This window comes from Alosa sapidissima, chromosome 1 (assembly GCF_018492685.1).
Source record: "Alosa sapidissima isolate fAloSap1 chromosome 1, fAloSap1.pri, whole genome shotgun sequence".
NCBI lineage: Eukaryota > Metazoa > Chordata > Actinopteri > Clupeiformes > Clupeidae > Alosa > Alosa sapidissima.
The window spans coordinates 31,355,305-31,369,900 of NC_055957.1; the positions used below are offsets into that span (position 1 = coordinate 31,355,305).

General features: G+C 43.2%; 1 protein-coding gene across 5 annotated transcripts; it reads right to left on the reverse strand.

Moving 5' to 3' along the window:
• Window positions 1–105: 105 nt before the first annotated feature.
• Window positions 106–13,513, reverse strand: cirbpa (cold inducible RNA binding protein a). Of its 5 annotated transcripts, XR_006024570.1 has the most exons (8): window positions 13,357–13,513; window positions 12,648–12,762; window positions 12,433–12,539; window positions 11,969–12,110; window positions 11,158–11,338; window positions 10,609–10,673; window positions 4,200–4,294; window positions 106–613 (listed from the first exon to the last, which is right to left on the reverse strand). XR_006024570.1 is itself a non-coding variant. In XM_042068051.1 (7 exons), the coding sequence occupies exons 2-7, from the start codon at window positions 12,745–12,747 to the stop codon at window positions 9,543–9,545; spliced, it is 585 nt and encodes a 194-aa protein (XP_041923985.1). In that variant the 5' UTR covers window positions 12,748–12,762; window positions 13,357–13,513; the 3' UTR covers window positions 8,159–9,542. The 5 variants fall into 5 exon arrangements, 4 of the variants coding, with proteins under 4 accessions (XP_041923985.1, XP_041923911.1, XP_041923786.1 ...); XM_042068051.1 differs by lacking the exons at window positions 106–613; window positions 4,200–4,294 and adding an exon at window positions 8,159–9,556 and having other exon boundaries at window positions 11,993–12,110; XM_042067977.1 differs by lacking the exons at window positions 106–613; window positions 4,200–4,294 and adding an exon at window positions 8,159–9,556 and having other exon boundaries at window positions 11,981–12,110.
• Window positions 13,514–14,596: the final 1,083 nt, after the last annotated feature.

Consider the following 14,596-nt stretch of genomic DNA (forward strand, 5'->3'; position numbering starts at 1 on the left):
TTTCATTGGATTTTATTTCCGAGTAAATAGTCAAAATGATCAGTGAAAAGTTGTGAAATGTGTTAAGAGTTTGTAATGTAAAAAACAACTGTAACTTGAGAAACGGAGTCCTGTTTTCCCCTTCATGTTGAGATTAAACTATGCCAATATCAGATGTTGATCTAGTGGTCTTCTTGTAGAGCATTTCCAGCTCATTCTCTGTAAACAGCAGCCAGTCAAAGGCGCGCCTCAGTAACACGTTACAGCAAACCTCTACTTCTGCCCCCCTCTGCAGTCCAGGGAAGGCAGTTCTGGAACACCCAACACAACTACAGATCTGGCCAGAATGCGGCTCTGTTCTGGCCTAGCTGTGCACCATGTGTCGCCATGGAGACGTGTCCTGTTGTGTGAGTGAGTGTTCCATTGACAGCGTCAGCTGAGTCTGACCCTCCACTGCCCCTAACCTCTGAAGAATGTGACCCCGCAACAACTGTGCAACCTTCTCGCTCGACTGGTTAGTGTGGGCATGATAGGTGGGTTCATCTGAACCCTTCTTCTGCTTTCTGTCTAGCGATAGCGGTTCAGTCTACAGACAGCGGCACCGCCAAACCATCTGCTCCTCGGTCCACTCAACCTGCAGAATAGAACACAGACAGATTGTACTCAATATCCCATGTCAAGGTGTTCAGCTCACTGTGCTAAGGCCTCGGATATAAAATAGGATGCATCAGTCGATGCAAGCCACATTAAGTAAACAAGTTTTAAAGCAAGGGAAACGTCTCAGCGTCATCTGAAACTTTCAATGTACTTATATTTAATTAGCTATTTTAAAATCAGCCTGGCCAATATCTGAATTCAGGCACAGTGCCTAATAACTTTGAGCCAAACTGAGTAGACCAAACCAGAAAGGCCCTGCTCATGTTACCTCCCCTTGCACTCACACTAAGGCACTGGTTAGAATGTGTCAGAGGTTAAAAATGGTATCTACTCCAAATAAACCAGCTACACTACACTCTCTGTGAGCTCTCTACAGCAACCCAAGGGCTAGCTGTGGTGAGCAAAGCAAATCAAGTGTGTGTGTGTGTGTGATAGGTTAAGTGAGACACCAGTTACTCAGGAATTATAGGCTGAACATTCTGAGGCTATTTTAGCATTTGGACTTTTAGAACGACATGATTAATTAATGAAGAGTATAAAAATAAGCTCAACCATAAACAGATTTGGTGTTCATGGGGCCCTCGCCAAAACACCCATGACGACGCTAATATGTAGCTGCAGTTGAATGATGAGCAGGGTTTCCCGCAGCACTTTGCAGTCAAGGCGGCCGCCTTGGCAAAACAAGAATGCCGCCTTAACTACGTCGTCAAAAAAAAAAACAACATGTTACTTTGTCCTGTTTTCTCCCTTTCATTCCAAACCGTGATCAACGCCAATCTCCCTTCTCCGCAGAACGCATTAAAAAATAAGAAGAAACGTGTCATGAATTGAAAAATAATCAGATTTTATAATCTTTACATATGTGATATGCAGTGTTGGGCAAGTTACTTCAAAAGCGTAATGCATTATTTATTACTTGTTACTGTCATCTCAAAGTAATTTGTTACATTACAATATTACTGTCTTTGAATTGTAAGGCATTACACTATGTTTACATTACTTTCACCAAAATAACAGGAAATATGGATTTGGTGTTCTCAATAGATCTTCATGTGTTAAATTCTGCTCATTACACGGCAGGAGGTGATGTGGTATGGTATAATGACTGAGCTAAGCTTAAGGCTAACAAAAGAACAATATAATGGTTGCAGTTATGGCTCATGGGACAATGTAGGCCCCAAAGGCCAAAGGTCACTCACAACTTAATATAGTAAAATATAGCCACAGTGAAATTGTATGTTGACTTTAAATGGTTCTCATCATTGCTGGTTGCCTTTCCTTCCACTTACAGTGGTGTAGACTTAATGCAAATAGTTTGAGAATAATGGCTATGATCTTTGTCTGTAAAAGCAACATTTTAGTTATTCTCACTGCTTGAAATGAGAAGTATAGCCTAACCATGTTACATCTGTTGAATGAATGGCAGAGATAACTCAAATTCCCTTTCTACAGTCATCTAAACAAGGCAATCAAATTCCAGGACCAGCATAGATTACCTTTTTTAATTCTTGGATAATCTTCTCTGGTGCCAATTGAGCATTTCTCAATTTTGGATTAAAAAGTAACTTCAGTTACTGAGAATTGTTCCGAGTAAAATATTACTGAAATTGTATTGGTAATGCCTTACATTACTGCATTACAGCAAAAAGCAATGCATTACTGTAATTACATTACTTTTTTAATGCATTACTCCCAACACTGGTGATATGCCTCCGAATCAGAGCTAGTGAGCGGAGCTGAGCGGTGCAAATATCTCGGTCCTCGTTCTCAAGAATCAGTCAAATCGCGAACAGCCACAGCTCCGTTTAATTGTCAGGTATGAAATGCGTTCATATTCCACTTTTTATGTCATAAACGTTGCAGGCCTATGGAAAGGTTTAGTGGTAGGGTTGTCCAATGATCAAGTTGTTGCTTCAATTTGTGTTTTAATTTATGCGACGCACCGATGCTGGGTTCATCCGTTTGGCGCAAGTTTAAAATATTTAGGCTAGTCGACTGCGTGATTTTCGTTCTTTTGGCAATTAATCCCGACTGATCCCTTTAGTTAACGTTGCCAAGCTTGTTTGTTGTTGCAATATCAGTGTTGCAGTCTTTTAAAATAAATGTTCTGAGTGAAATATATTGCCGTTGCTCTTAGTTCTTTGGGACCGGGGAGCTAAATTGACCTGGCGCGAATTTGACCGGAGAAGCGGCCAAGTAAACAGCCACCTGCTCTCAGCACAGTGTTGACTTGCGCAAGACTGACAATAGACAGGCCTAGGCCCGTCCAGGCCCATCCGTGCCTACGCGTATGCTTTCTAAATTATTTAGCTAACTCCATCCCCATCAACGAACAGGCAATATGGCCAATATCTTTGAAATTTAACGGTCTTGGTCAGGGCCGGAGTGGGGCCACTTTTCAGCCCGGGAGTTTCAGGCCCAAGACCGGCCCATATTTTCCATAGTGGTGGAAATTGGATAAATGAAGCAACATTTCAGCTCCTTCTATCCTGTAGTTTTTATTAGTACCATGGTTCAACAAATGTGTAAAGGTTATAATTCACTTCAACTGAGAAGTTAACAAAAAATATTCCACAAGTTAACAAAAACAGAAAGAAAGAAAAAAGAAAGAAAGAAAGCCTTTGAAATGTAGCCTATCCCACGCTTCCACAAAGAGGCAACGGCATGCCTCAGACTCGTGGTGTGAGCGGTATGGGAGCGGAACAGAACGGCCACTCCGGCCTCTAAATTAAAAAGCGCTCCGCGCTCAAATTCCATCCACATTACACAAAACTATAAAATGATCTAAAATTCATTCACTCTCGGTGTATAGATCAGGACAGACTTGCGGAACAGGCTGTAGGTCAACAGTCTGACAGCCTGCATGAAGATAAGCATTACCAATTACCAAAGGGCCCTTGAAATGATCTTTTTAAAGCCAAGGATGGCTTGTAACAATGCTAGTTGTCAGCTCTGCCATAAGTAGTGACTGATCACATTTGCACATTTTGTTGTTTTGCATTTGTTCTATAGTTTGTAATAGTCTTTGTTAAATTTGCACAAATATTTTGAAATATTTGTATACTGTTGTATAGTTTGTTTGGTGTTGTTACTTTGTTCTTTGTTAACTGTTATTTTGAGAAGCTGGTTATTTATTTATAATGTAGTGTTTAATAAATAATTGTTAAATATACAGAGTCTGTAGTGTATCGCACAAACAAGACGCCAACACCCCCTCCCCCCCCACCCCCCCGCTCAGATGACAACCGATACCAGACCCCCCCCCCCCCCCCGGGACCTACGACCTACCATCTTGACTAACACATTTCCCCGATGAGGCTAATATGAAGCTGCAGTTGAAGGCAGTTATCTGGCCAACAGTAGCCAGCAAGAGTGTAAAAACAGTCCACACAGGCAAACACAGCAGAAATTAGTTTAGTCTTTGTAGGTCAAACTAGATAAGAGTGTCATCTAAATGCATAAATAAGTATATTGGTAAACATAAATAAGTATAAGACACCCCCAGTGTCTCCCATCTGTAGTGTACAACATGATCTAATCAGTGTATGATTACGGAGACTCACCTGTTGGACAAGGGTTAGGTCGTTGGGCGTCCAGGTGACTCAGGACTGGCCTCTGCCTTACCACACACCTGCAGTGGACTGGAGACGCAGTCAGCCTGCAGGAAATGAAGCATACTTTATTCATGGATGGACAACTACACACATCTGTATGGAATTAATCTGAGAGCATTTGAAGAGCATGCTTAGACTAAACTATTGCTCACATGTACATTTAAGGAAATAGATTTTAAGTTGCTGCTTTTTTGGTGGGTGGGTGGGAGTTGGACTGGGTCTGGACTTGTTGGTCAAAAAGAAACAAACAGGTCGCTGTAAAAGGGTTCTCAAAGGGCTGTACTACGAAGCGAGGTAACCGGCTAACCTGGGTGACTTCTAGAGGAACCGCTGCTCTCTCACTCACTGCACTGGACAGCTATTGTTTCTAGAGATCAGTGGTTACTCCTGAAGTTACCTGGGCAGGTCATTAACCTTGCTTCATGGTATACCCCTCATGGCTGTGCGCAGACTAATAACATTGTTCTGTTGGTTTAAAACGGGGCGAAATGGAGGAACCAGCCATCAGTACTCATAGAGATGCTAGTCCTGACACTGTGCACAAGCTGCACTGCGTCAATACAACCATCAGCTGGATAGGGGGCAGTTAACGGATCATGCAGTTAAACCTGCCATGGGTTTCAGAAAAAAACAACAGATAAAAGAATGGGAAGTTTGGCAAGAGCTTAGAGGGGGAGAGGGCAGAGTGGGGAGAAAATTAACAAATCTGTTGACTTTGTAAGCGTGGGGGCAATAAGTGTGAGTGTTGGGGTCAGAGGCCTGAGATCACCAAGCCCAGACCAGAACTGGGCTGCTAGTCTGAGTGCTAAGGACACTAAGGCAACAAGAAAACAGTTTTTTTTCTTTTCTTTCTTTTTCTTTTGTTTTACCTCGCACCATGAACTTTAAGGAGTTCTTTGTCTCACAGAGGAGCAGCAGCAGCGGCAGTGGTAGTAGCAGCAGCAGCGGGTCTTGCTCACAGGAAACGTTGCACCCAGGCCAGACTTCACATAACAGCTCTCCCAACAGCAGCAGGCTGAGTGTGTGTGTGTGTGTGTGTGTGTGTCCCACCGTCACCCCCCTCTTCAATTTAGTAAATCTGATTCAATTGCTCCCCTCTTACGCTCATCCTACAGAGTGATGAGGCCTCCACATACAAATGTGACAATGCCACCACTGGGCTCTGAAACCCATTTCAATGGCTAACATTTTGCAGCTTGCCACTGCACTTTGCTCGAAGAGCTCACGTGTACAACCATGTTGAAAATGTCGCTCTGTGTCGCATGTGAAAGCCCAAAGAGGCTACACCAACGACTCTACAAAGCAAGGACAGTCATGGACCCATCAGTCAGAATGGAAAACACCATAAGAAACTAAAAATGGCAGATAGATGGTCAATTCTGGGTGGACCTGGTTTCCTACATGTATTCTGACTCCAAACAGCAATTGCTGAGTACTCAATTTATTTCCCCCAATAATACAGACCAATTGTATTTCACAAATTGAAATGGTTAAATTCACATTTCGATTTCGGCTTCAAAACAATGAAGCATGCTGTCCATGTTTGTTATAGTCACTGGGCTACACCTACACATTTGGATATGCAAACTGAGGACATCACATTTTGCAAACTTTGGAGCTAGCCATTCTCCCTACAGTGACCGCAACACCCCTGTCTTTTTTCAATTAATTAGCAGCCCACCATTAGAACCCAAAAGTGACGCTCAATGAAAGCATGGACTGATGTTCACTTCGCACTCAACCCCTTATCATACCTGTACGGTATTCCAAGTACATGGTTTAGTGGCAAACCTGAAGATGTTAACTCCGAGTAAGCGGTAAAGCCACAATAGTACAGCTTCAATCTCCTAACGGGGGAAAAAAAAAACAAACAAAAAAAATTAATCCTATGGGGGCGCTGTGGTACCACTGATTACAGCGTCCATGCCACCTTGAGTCAAGGTGCGCACGAGGACCCGGGTTCGAGTCCAGCCCGCTACATTTCCCGATCCCACCCCATCTCTCTTCCACTTGCTTCCGGCCACTCTTCACTGTCCTCTATGAATAAAAGACAAAAATTCCAAAAATATACTACTACTACATACTCTATTAAGTTTATTACTTACTCTTAGTGGCAAAACCGGTTCAGTTAACTCAACCACATACCCGAAATACCATCCTACTTGGAACAGAACCCTGCTGAAATTACATTGTTTCAAACCTGTTTGGTGTACAGGAACAAAATGCAGAACAGCGATATTTCCCATTTTTTGTTTTTTTTATTTAGCAACATCAAAAACTATAAATCACAGAATTTCAAATTACCACCACCAGCCACAATTTTAGTCTCCAGATCAAAGGTGGTTTTTATTTTTATATATTTTGGTTCCGTCAGGGTTCTCACTGAGTCACATGTGAAGTTCCCCGACTGATTAAGTAAAATGAATAACTAACTTTGTTCTCAGCAGATAACCACGAGCCATGGTATCTTAGGCCTTATTCACGCGTAGCCAGGTATTTCTAAAAGTGCAAAATAATTCCATCCATATGGATATGCAAAAACTGCCGTTGAAGGCGGTCAAGAAAATGACAAACAGATGGCAATATTCACCAATCGGAGACCTGACATCATTTTAAAGAAAAGGGATTGTGTCGCATCACAATCCAAAAACTCTTTTCTCTGACACGAAACCCCTTTTCGAAAATCTCCCCTTAGGCTAGTTTATAAAAATCTCCGTTTTTGCGTGGATGAAAGGTCAAAACGCATAAAAATAAAAAATTTAACACCTAGCTACGCATGGACATGGTCTTAAACACACCAATTTGCAAGTCTTTTGCTTTAATTTGGCACTGCTTATAATTATGATTACATTCCTAATACACCCTTATACATCATGCCTGTGATTTGATGAGTAAGAGGGGGATAGTTTCAAGAAAATCATTTATGATAACAAATGTATACAAGATGTTTAAACTAATCCAGTACTGCATGGAAAATATTGCTTTTGACAAATGTCTTGATACATTTACAAGCTACTCAAAATTGATTGGTTGAATCCCTGACTTGCCCCCCCCCCCAAAAAAAAAAACCAACCCCCCCTACTTTCCATGTCTTAAATAGACTTACAATTCCATGATATTCCATGGCCCGTGGGAACCCTGTTCAGTGCAATGCAGACCTCTGCAAAGGCCCTGCATCAACCTTTTGTCTGGGGTTGACTTGACATCAAAGTGCATCAGTCCTCCCAGACATACCATCAGCCATCCAAATGCCCAACACGCAAGCAAACTGACACAGGCATCTTATATACATCCACAAACAGCAACTGCACAAGGAAAAAATAAGTTGCTTCACTTGAGCAGTTGCTAGATTCAACCAACACCCAACATAACCAATCCCTCCCAAAGGAGAAAACAAATGCCATGAATTCACTTGCCCCCAAAATACATGTTTACTTCAAAATCCCTTAAAGCAAAAATCACTTCAGCTTCACAGCTGATACAACCAGTGATAATGCCTGGAGATGGGATTGCTCCCAGATCAGATGCACGCCGGCCAGGGAAGGATCAGACCTTTCAAGCGAATACCAGATCAATCCAATTCAGCTTCAGAACACCACCAACAATTTTTCTCTTCAATGGAGACAAACTAATCACCCCTTGTTGTTTGTGTCTTTTTAACGGCCAGACAAGTCCCATCTCCCTCCCCATTTTCATCCTGCAAGTATGTTCTTTGAAATGAGGAATAAGCCCCATCTTTTTAACGTAAAGGCACTAGCGCTACAACCCTGTGTACAGTCTCCCTTTGTGTGGAGACAAACCTGATCACCCTGATAGGACCGGCTCCCTTCATCACATCCGCTTGATGACCGTAGCAGGCAAGGCTTTGTTTTTTTCCCCCCATGAGGCACAAGAAATGTTGCACAGCATTTTCAACAAATCCATCGTTTAATGGGCTCCATGAAGCCAAAAATGAACACACAAAAAAAAAACCCAACAACAAAAGAACTGAGGAATATCAAATAGGAGTTGGTACAGAGAACAGAACACAGAGAGCACAGTAACGTTATCTCCCCTCTATGCTGAGTGAGGACAGTTGCACATATGAAGTGTTTTTTTTTTTTTTTTTTTTTTTTTTTAAATCTCCCCCGACAGTGATTTATCAAGTTATCCATTTCCATTAAATCTTTTTTGTTTATTTGTTGTTGTGGTGGTTCTTTTTTGTTTCCTTTAAGAGTTTGTGTCAAGTCCATAGTTTACAGTAAATTTAAAAAAAAAGAAAGAGAGAAGCTGTTGGTTTGGAGGAGCAGGGGTCTCTGATACCTCAGACTGACTGGAGAGGGGTAATGAGCCGTGGAGGGCAGGGCTGAGTCTGGGCCTGTAGTGGGCCAGGGCTGGGCCAGAAGTGGGCAGGTTCTGGCCTCAGTAGTAGAAGCAGGGCACTTCACCAGTCTGAAAGGAAGCCATGCTTTGGAAACTGATCATGGGCAACCCCTCCCCAAACCCAACGTTACATCACCTCACACCAATACCTCTTTTCAGGGTTGACAAGCGCTTCATGAAAAACTGCATGGAACCTGGTGTGTTAAATATGGCGTCTTAGCCAAAAATAGACAGTGACAATTTAGTTTGGTCTATCGGATGCCTGTGTGGGAGATATGTCTCTGTTCTTTAAAAACATCACTTAAGAGCGGTGGGCCGGGCTATAAAAATGCCGATATTCCTATTGGAGAATCCTTCAAAACAAAGAAAAAAAGTGTCAAAGTGACTGCTTATGCGTAACTTTACTCTTCACATGGACGTAGAAAGTAGCCTTTACAATACATATAAAAAAGTTAGGTCATCTTAAGGAAATGGGACATTATGTTCAGATATCTCAGAGACCAAGAGAACTACAACGGAGCAAACTGTTAGGATTGGTTGGGTCCTAAAATAGCAGGACGTCACCTTTCACTATGACAAATCAAATATAAAAAAGGTCAATTCGTTTCTTTTGGTTCACAAACGAGGCTGCCTGATTTTACTGAATGAAGGACCAAGATTCTGCTGCAAATGAGTGTGATGCCAACGAGGCAGATTTGCTTTTAACTTGTTCTGACGGTCTTGTCAGAAACTTAACATCCCCCTTTTTTTTCGTGTTCCCCCCCCCACAAAACAAAGATGCACGCAAGTAAGTAAAATTCAACATAGGAAAACGCGATTTGCAAATCGCCAAGAAAACAAGAAAGAGATAACTTGACCAATTTGGGTTTTCTTGCGGTGGGCATCTTTGTGAGGTGTTGATCTCAGGGCAAAGAGGGAGCAGGCTGATATTTAGTCGAACGAAGCTGAGGACGAGAGTCAAGCAAACAAACAAGAGATGAAGACACTGAAGGATAAAAAAAACAAACAAAACTCTTTTCTGTCTCTACGCTTCTGACAGCAACCATGAGTACAGCTGTCTTAAGTACGGAGAAAGAAAAGAACACTAAAAAAGAAACATAAAAAGGGGAGGTTTAGCTTCGAGGAAATTCTTGGCAGGACAGAGACAGACGGAGACAGACTCCGCAACGGATACCAGCCACGTCAGGCCTCACTAAACCCACTCCATGGAGTGCCACCATGTGGGCAATGACTGGACGCTGCTGCTGGCCATATGATGCAAACATTTTTGCAGGAGTAGCATTCTTAATTCTCTCCATTTTTAAAAGGAATACGAGTAGATTGAGTGAGCCTGAGCTAGGGAGTGTGAAACGATCGGTAACAGGGATCAGAGCTCATGAAAGCTATGCCGCACCCAGATAGCATGGGGACTGTGGTGCCCACTCAGGGGTTAGCCACGTTCTGGAGTCATCGGCCCCAGTGCAGAGCCAAAGGGGAAAGGAGGAGAGGACCAGGAGTAGAACGCGCCAACGCACGGTTCCAGGAGTAGAATGCGACAATGCATGGTCATCAGTGTGAGTGCACAAGTGTGCGCTTAGAGAGAAAGTGGCTGATGTGCACAGACAGACAGGAGGATACAGAGTCCCACTTAGGGGTTTGGCTGGGGTTGTAACCAAGAAAAGAGGGGTCATTTTAGAATCAATGATTTGATGGTGTATTTTTTTAAGGTGAGCAGAGAGGGAGAGAGGGAGGGGGTCTGCTCAAACAGATTAAGGAGTTAATGAAGATTCAAAGACAAAAATGCAAAGACAACCTTGATAATTCCCGCTAGAATGCACAAGAGGGAATTGAGGGTAGTAAAAACAGAAAACTCAAATTGAATCTATTTGGTCCCATAGGTCTCTGTGGATCGTTAGCCTACAGGCCTGAGTGCTGCCAGCGAGGGGGTCCATGGCTAAGATTGGTCATATGACGTGCTAGCACCAGGTCTCGGGCAGAAACGCCTAGTTATACATACCGTAGCGGTCATAGCCTTCTCGGTACGAGCCCCCAGACCTGTCACCATAGCCGCCAGACTGGTCCCTGTAAAACAAACATCCAGTATTAGTAAACGACTAAGCAAAAATCAGCTTACACTAAACAAAAAGTACAGCAGAGTCTATGAACACTCTTCAGAAAGGCAGAGTGCAATGTTAAGGCACTGCCTGATTGAATCTCAGTTCTTCTCAGTAGAACAATTCAAACAAGGATCTTTGTTTCCTGTTTCAACATAGCGTAATTGTTTGATTATTCCGACATGTACTGTGCAGTATTTCATGCATTTGTGTGAACACCCAGAGTGGGTGATGGATGGATACGCACATTTAACATTTCTAATAGTTTAGTGATTGTGTGCACTCTAACTTATCTATTTGTGTGAAGTAGTACCATAAGCACATATTCCCGTGTGTGTGTGTTAGATAGTCCATGTATAGGTCCACGTAGGCTTGCATATGATGTGTTGCAGACTTGTGTGTGTGTTTAAGATGGTGGTATAAGCCTGTGTGCGTGCGCAAGGCATTCTCACCTGTCCCGGCTGTAGCTACCACTTCCCCCTGAGGAGTAGCCCCCACTCCGGCTGGAGTAACCGCCGCTGCCACCACCTCTGCTGTAGCTACGGTCACCACCACCGCCGCCGCCGCCACGATAACCACGGTCTCCACCGCCACCGTATCCACGGTCACCACCACCTCCGTATCCTCCGCCACCTGGTTTTAGGGTCAAGGGTTATAAAAAACGTCAGTGGCACTCTCCTAAAACTATGATTGGCTGTGTGTATTTCAAGCAATGCAGTTACTTTACACCTCCTTGCCCTCAGTCACATGAACCCTGAACAGAGGTAACAAGTGAGTATTAACAGATTTCCAAGCTACAGTGCACATTGTAATATCTTAACAATATTAAATATCTTAATTAATAAGCAACTTTTCAATCAATCACATGCCTCCTTACTTGCATATTTAATCATATTTGCACAGATGGTCTGGAATCAGTTAACTCTGCTGCATGACAAAAACATCATTCTTGGCATGTAACTGAGACAACACAACACCTCTAGTGTTCTACAGGGTGGGCAGCTTTTCAGGGTCATCTGACAGTGAGGGTGAAATGGAGTCTATATACTATATTAGGAGGGTGACTGGGCACAGCAGAGCACACTCCAAACACATGCAGGTGTGGTGTTAGGGGTTAAAAGGAGACCAAGGCGGGGCATGACATCCGACAAACAGGGGAGAAAACCACCTCCCCAGGTGGTAGCTGGTTCTGCCACCAGACAGGTCCAGGCACGGGGTCAGAACCAGCTGCCGCTTGGGGTTTCATCATCAGCCAGCCCTTACCTCGTGGCCCACCTCTGCCACGACCTCCACGGAAGAATCCACCGCCGCCTCCGCCACCACGGTAACCGCCGCCGCCACCGCCTGAGCGTCCACCACCGGGCTTCCCAGCTTCATCCACGCGGATCGTTCTGCCATCGACAGACTGAGGAGAGAACACATGGTTGGTCATGAATTTTGGGCTGTGTATGAACTTTTTACAGAGAATCTACTGTATGATACTGAATCCAGATGGGCAGAGAGGTGTGTGGAGTTTCAGAATGTTGACAGCATAGCCAGGCTCAGTGTGAACTCATTGTTAATGCATGCATTTAGCTTGTGAATTATGCAAACAGATAAAATAATAAGATAATAACCTTAATGAGTGGCACAAACATGTAATTTTTATATAATAAACATAGAATCATTGACCAACATTCTGCATTAAAATATATTTAAGATTCTTAAACTGAAAAGTAGTAGCTTACCTTTCCATTCATTCCCTCCAAGGCGTCTTTCGCATCATCCGGGTTCTCGAATGTGACGAAACCGAAACCACGCGATTTCTGGGTTTCCCGATTTCTGGCAACGTGAACTGTAGGGATAAAGGGGGAGGGGGAGACTTTGAGTATTGTCTTGATACACGGAGGTCTCTTCCCACACTAACCCGTCGAATTCCATCTGCACCGATAAATCAGCTTACCGTTTGAGATAACCCCGTACTTAGAGAAAGCCTCTTCAAGGGACTGCTCCGTTGTGTCGAAGCTAAGTCCACCGACAAACAGCTTCCCCTCGTCAGACATGGCGCTGGTCTACACCTAATGAAGACATAAGAGGGTGATGAAAATTACATTGAGAAAGAAAATGCATGTGCGCTGTGCCACAAATTCCGTACCTCTAGCAAGTGAGTGTGCAATAGTCGTTCTAAACCATAAATGGCGTCGATTGGAGCCATCGCTAAGAAGCTAGTAACATTAGGTTAGCTAAAGTAGGCCGACAATGCGGCGGCCGCATTGTTTGACCTACTTTCAATGGCTCTACTATATTTACCGTGGCGGATGCTAAACTCAAACACGTAGACAATGTTTTTATTGGATGTTGAGCAAAAGTATACAATTGCACTGTTTGGCATACCAAACTGAAATTATGTACAGACCAATGTTAAGAGTCTATTGATTTTGAGAAATGCATCTTCTGCACTTGCTGCGCCATTTTAGGTAACGCGCCTGAATTGTGCTAAGACGACCAGCTAGCTAACTAGCTGAATGGTTAGCCAGATTTCCACAAGACGGGAACGATGTTAAATTGTTTAACGACTATGCATGTTCTTACAGCAAATACTTATTATTTTACAATCGTATAGTGAAGCGCGAGTAAAGCGGGGGAAACTAAATTCCGTGAAGCAAGCTTACCTCGTTTGCTGAGAGCAAGGGATGTTCTTCGTGATGTCCGCCTGAATCCGGGGTTCGTGGTGAAATGAATGACGTCGAGGGCGCAGGCAGTCAAGGCGGTTTTTGTGGAGGAGGAGGGATCTGCAAAAATGCTAATCCTTTTGCAAAGGGCAGGCACAGCCCGACTGGTGGTGCTGTTGCGATAACATGGAGCAGTAACATTAGATTCGCTTTTGAAAACATTTTATATTAGGTCGTTACAACCAAAAAGTCATGCAAACACACAAACTAGCAGTTTCATAAAGACCAAACTGGCTGGCTACAAACCCATCTTGGCGTATTGTGTTAAACATTTCATTTCAGTTAAAGAATGACGGTCGTCGACGGGTTGGCCACAGTTTACAAAGCCGTGGAGCGAAAAGGCAGTCATAGTCTTTCTAGGAGCGCGCTTTCTATGACACTTCTACTAAAATATACAGTAGCGTTAAGACCGAGATGGGGAGAAGGCTACACGCGTTCAGAACAAGAAAAACAATAATTATGAAATTACAGCTGAAACCGTGGGACGGTCTATCCACCACAAGAATGTCTACCACGAATTAAACACGTATAGAGTGTAGGCTATGTCTGTTATCTGCATGCTATTTAGTGAAATTCTATGGTGTGTGGCGGTAGTGCAAATGGTGAACAATGCAAAGTAGTGTTGCGTACAAAATATGAAATGTAGGCCTACACACTTTGCAGACAACCATGGACTACTATCTCTACACACTATAAGTGAACTCAAAATATAAAACAATGCCATACACCACTGAGTATCATCAATGCACACCCCAGGTAGAGAACCTCCACAAACAATGGCTTAACTTCTAGGCTACCTCAGTTCCATCACAAAGGCCACCAAGGATGCAAATGGGTGGTCTTGGTGGCCAATGCTATCACTGGAGAGACAATGGGATAGTGTGGAATCTCTTTCGTCTGTCAGTTATGTTGGATTCTAAAGTGGTAAATGAGAAAATGGAGATTTGTAATGCTTTTAATGATCACTTTATCAAATGTGGTACTCTATTTGATCAATTGAATAATGTGTATATGGCACCAGAGACACAATTTCAGTGTCACTAGTCCCGAATGATGAGAGGTTTTTATTTTCAAATAGGCCTAATAACCCTTCCTTCTCATTTAGACCAGTAAACCAATCTGAGGTTCTCTATGGACTGTGTAATTCCAAGTGTATGAAAAGCTCTGGGTGCAGATCAGT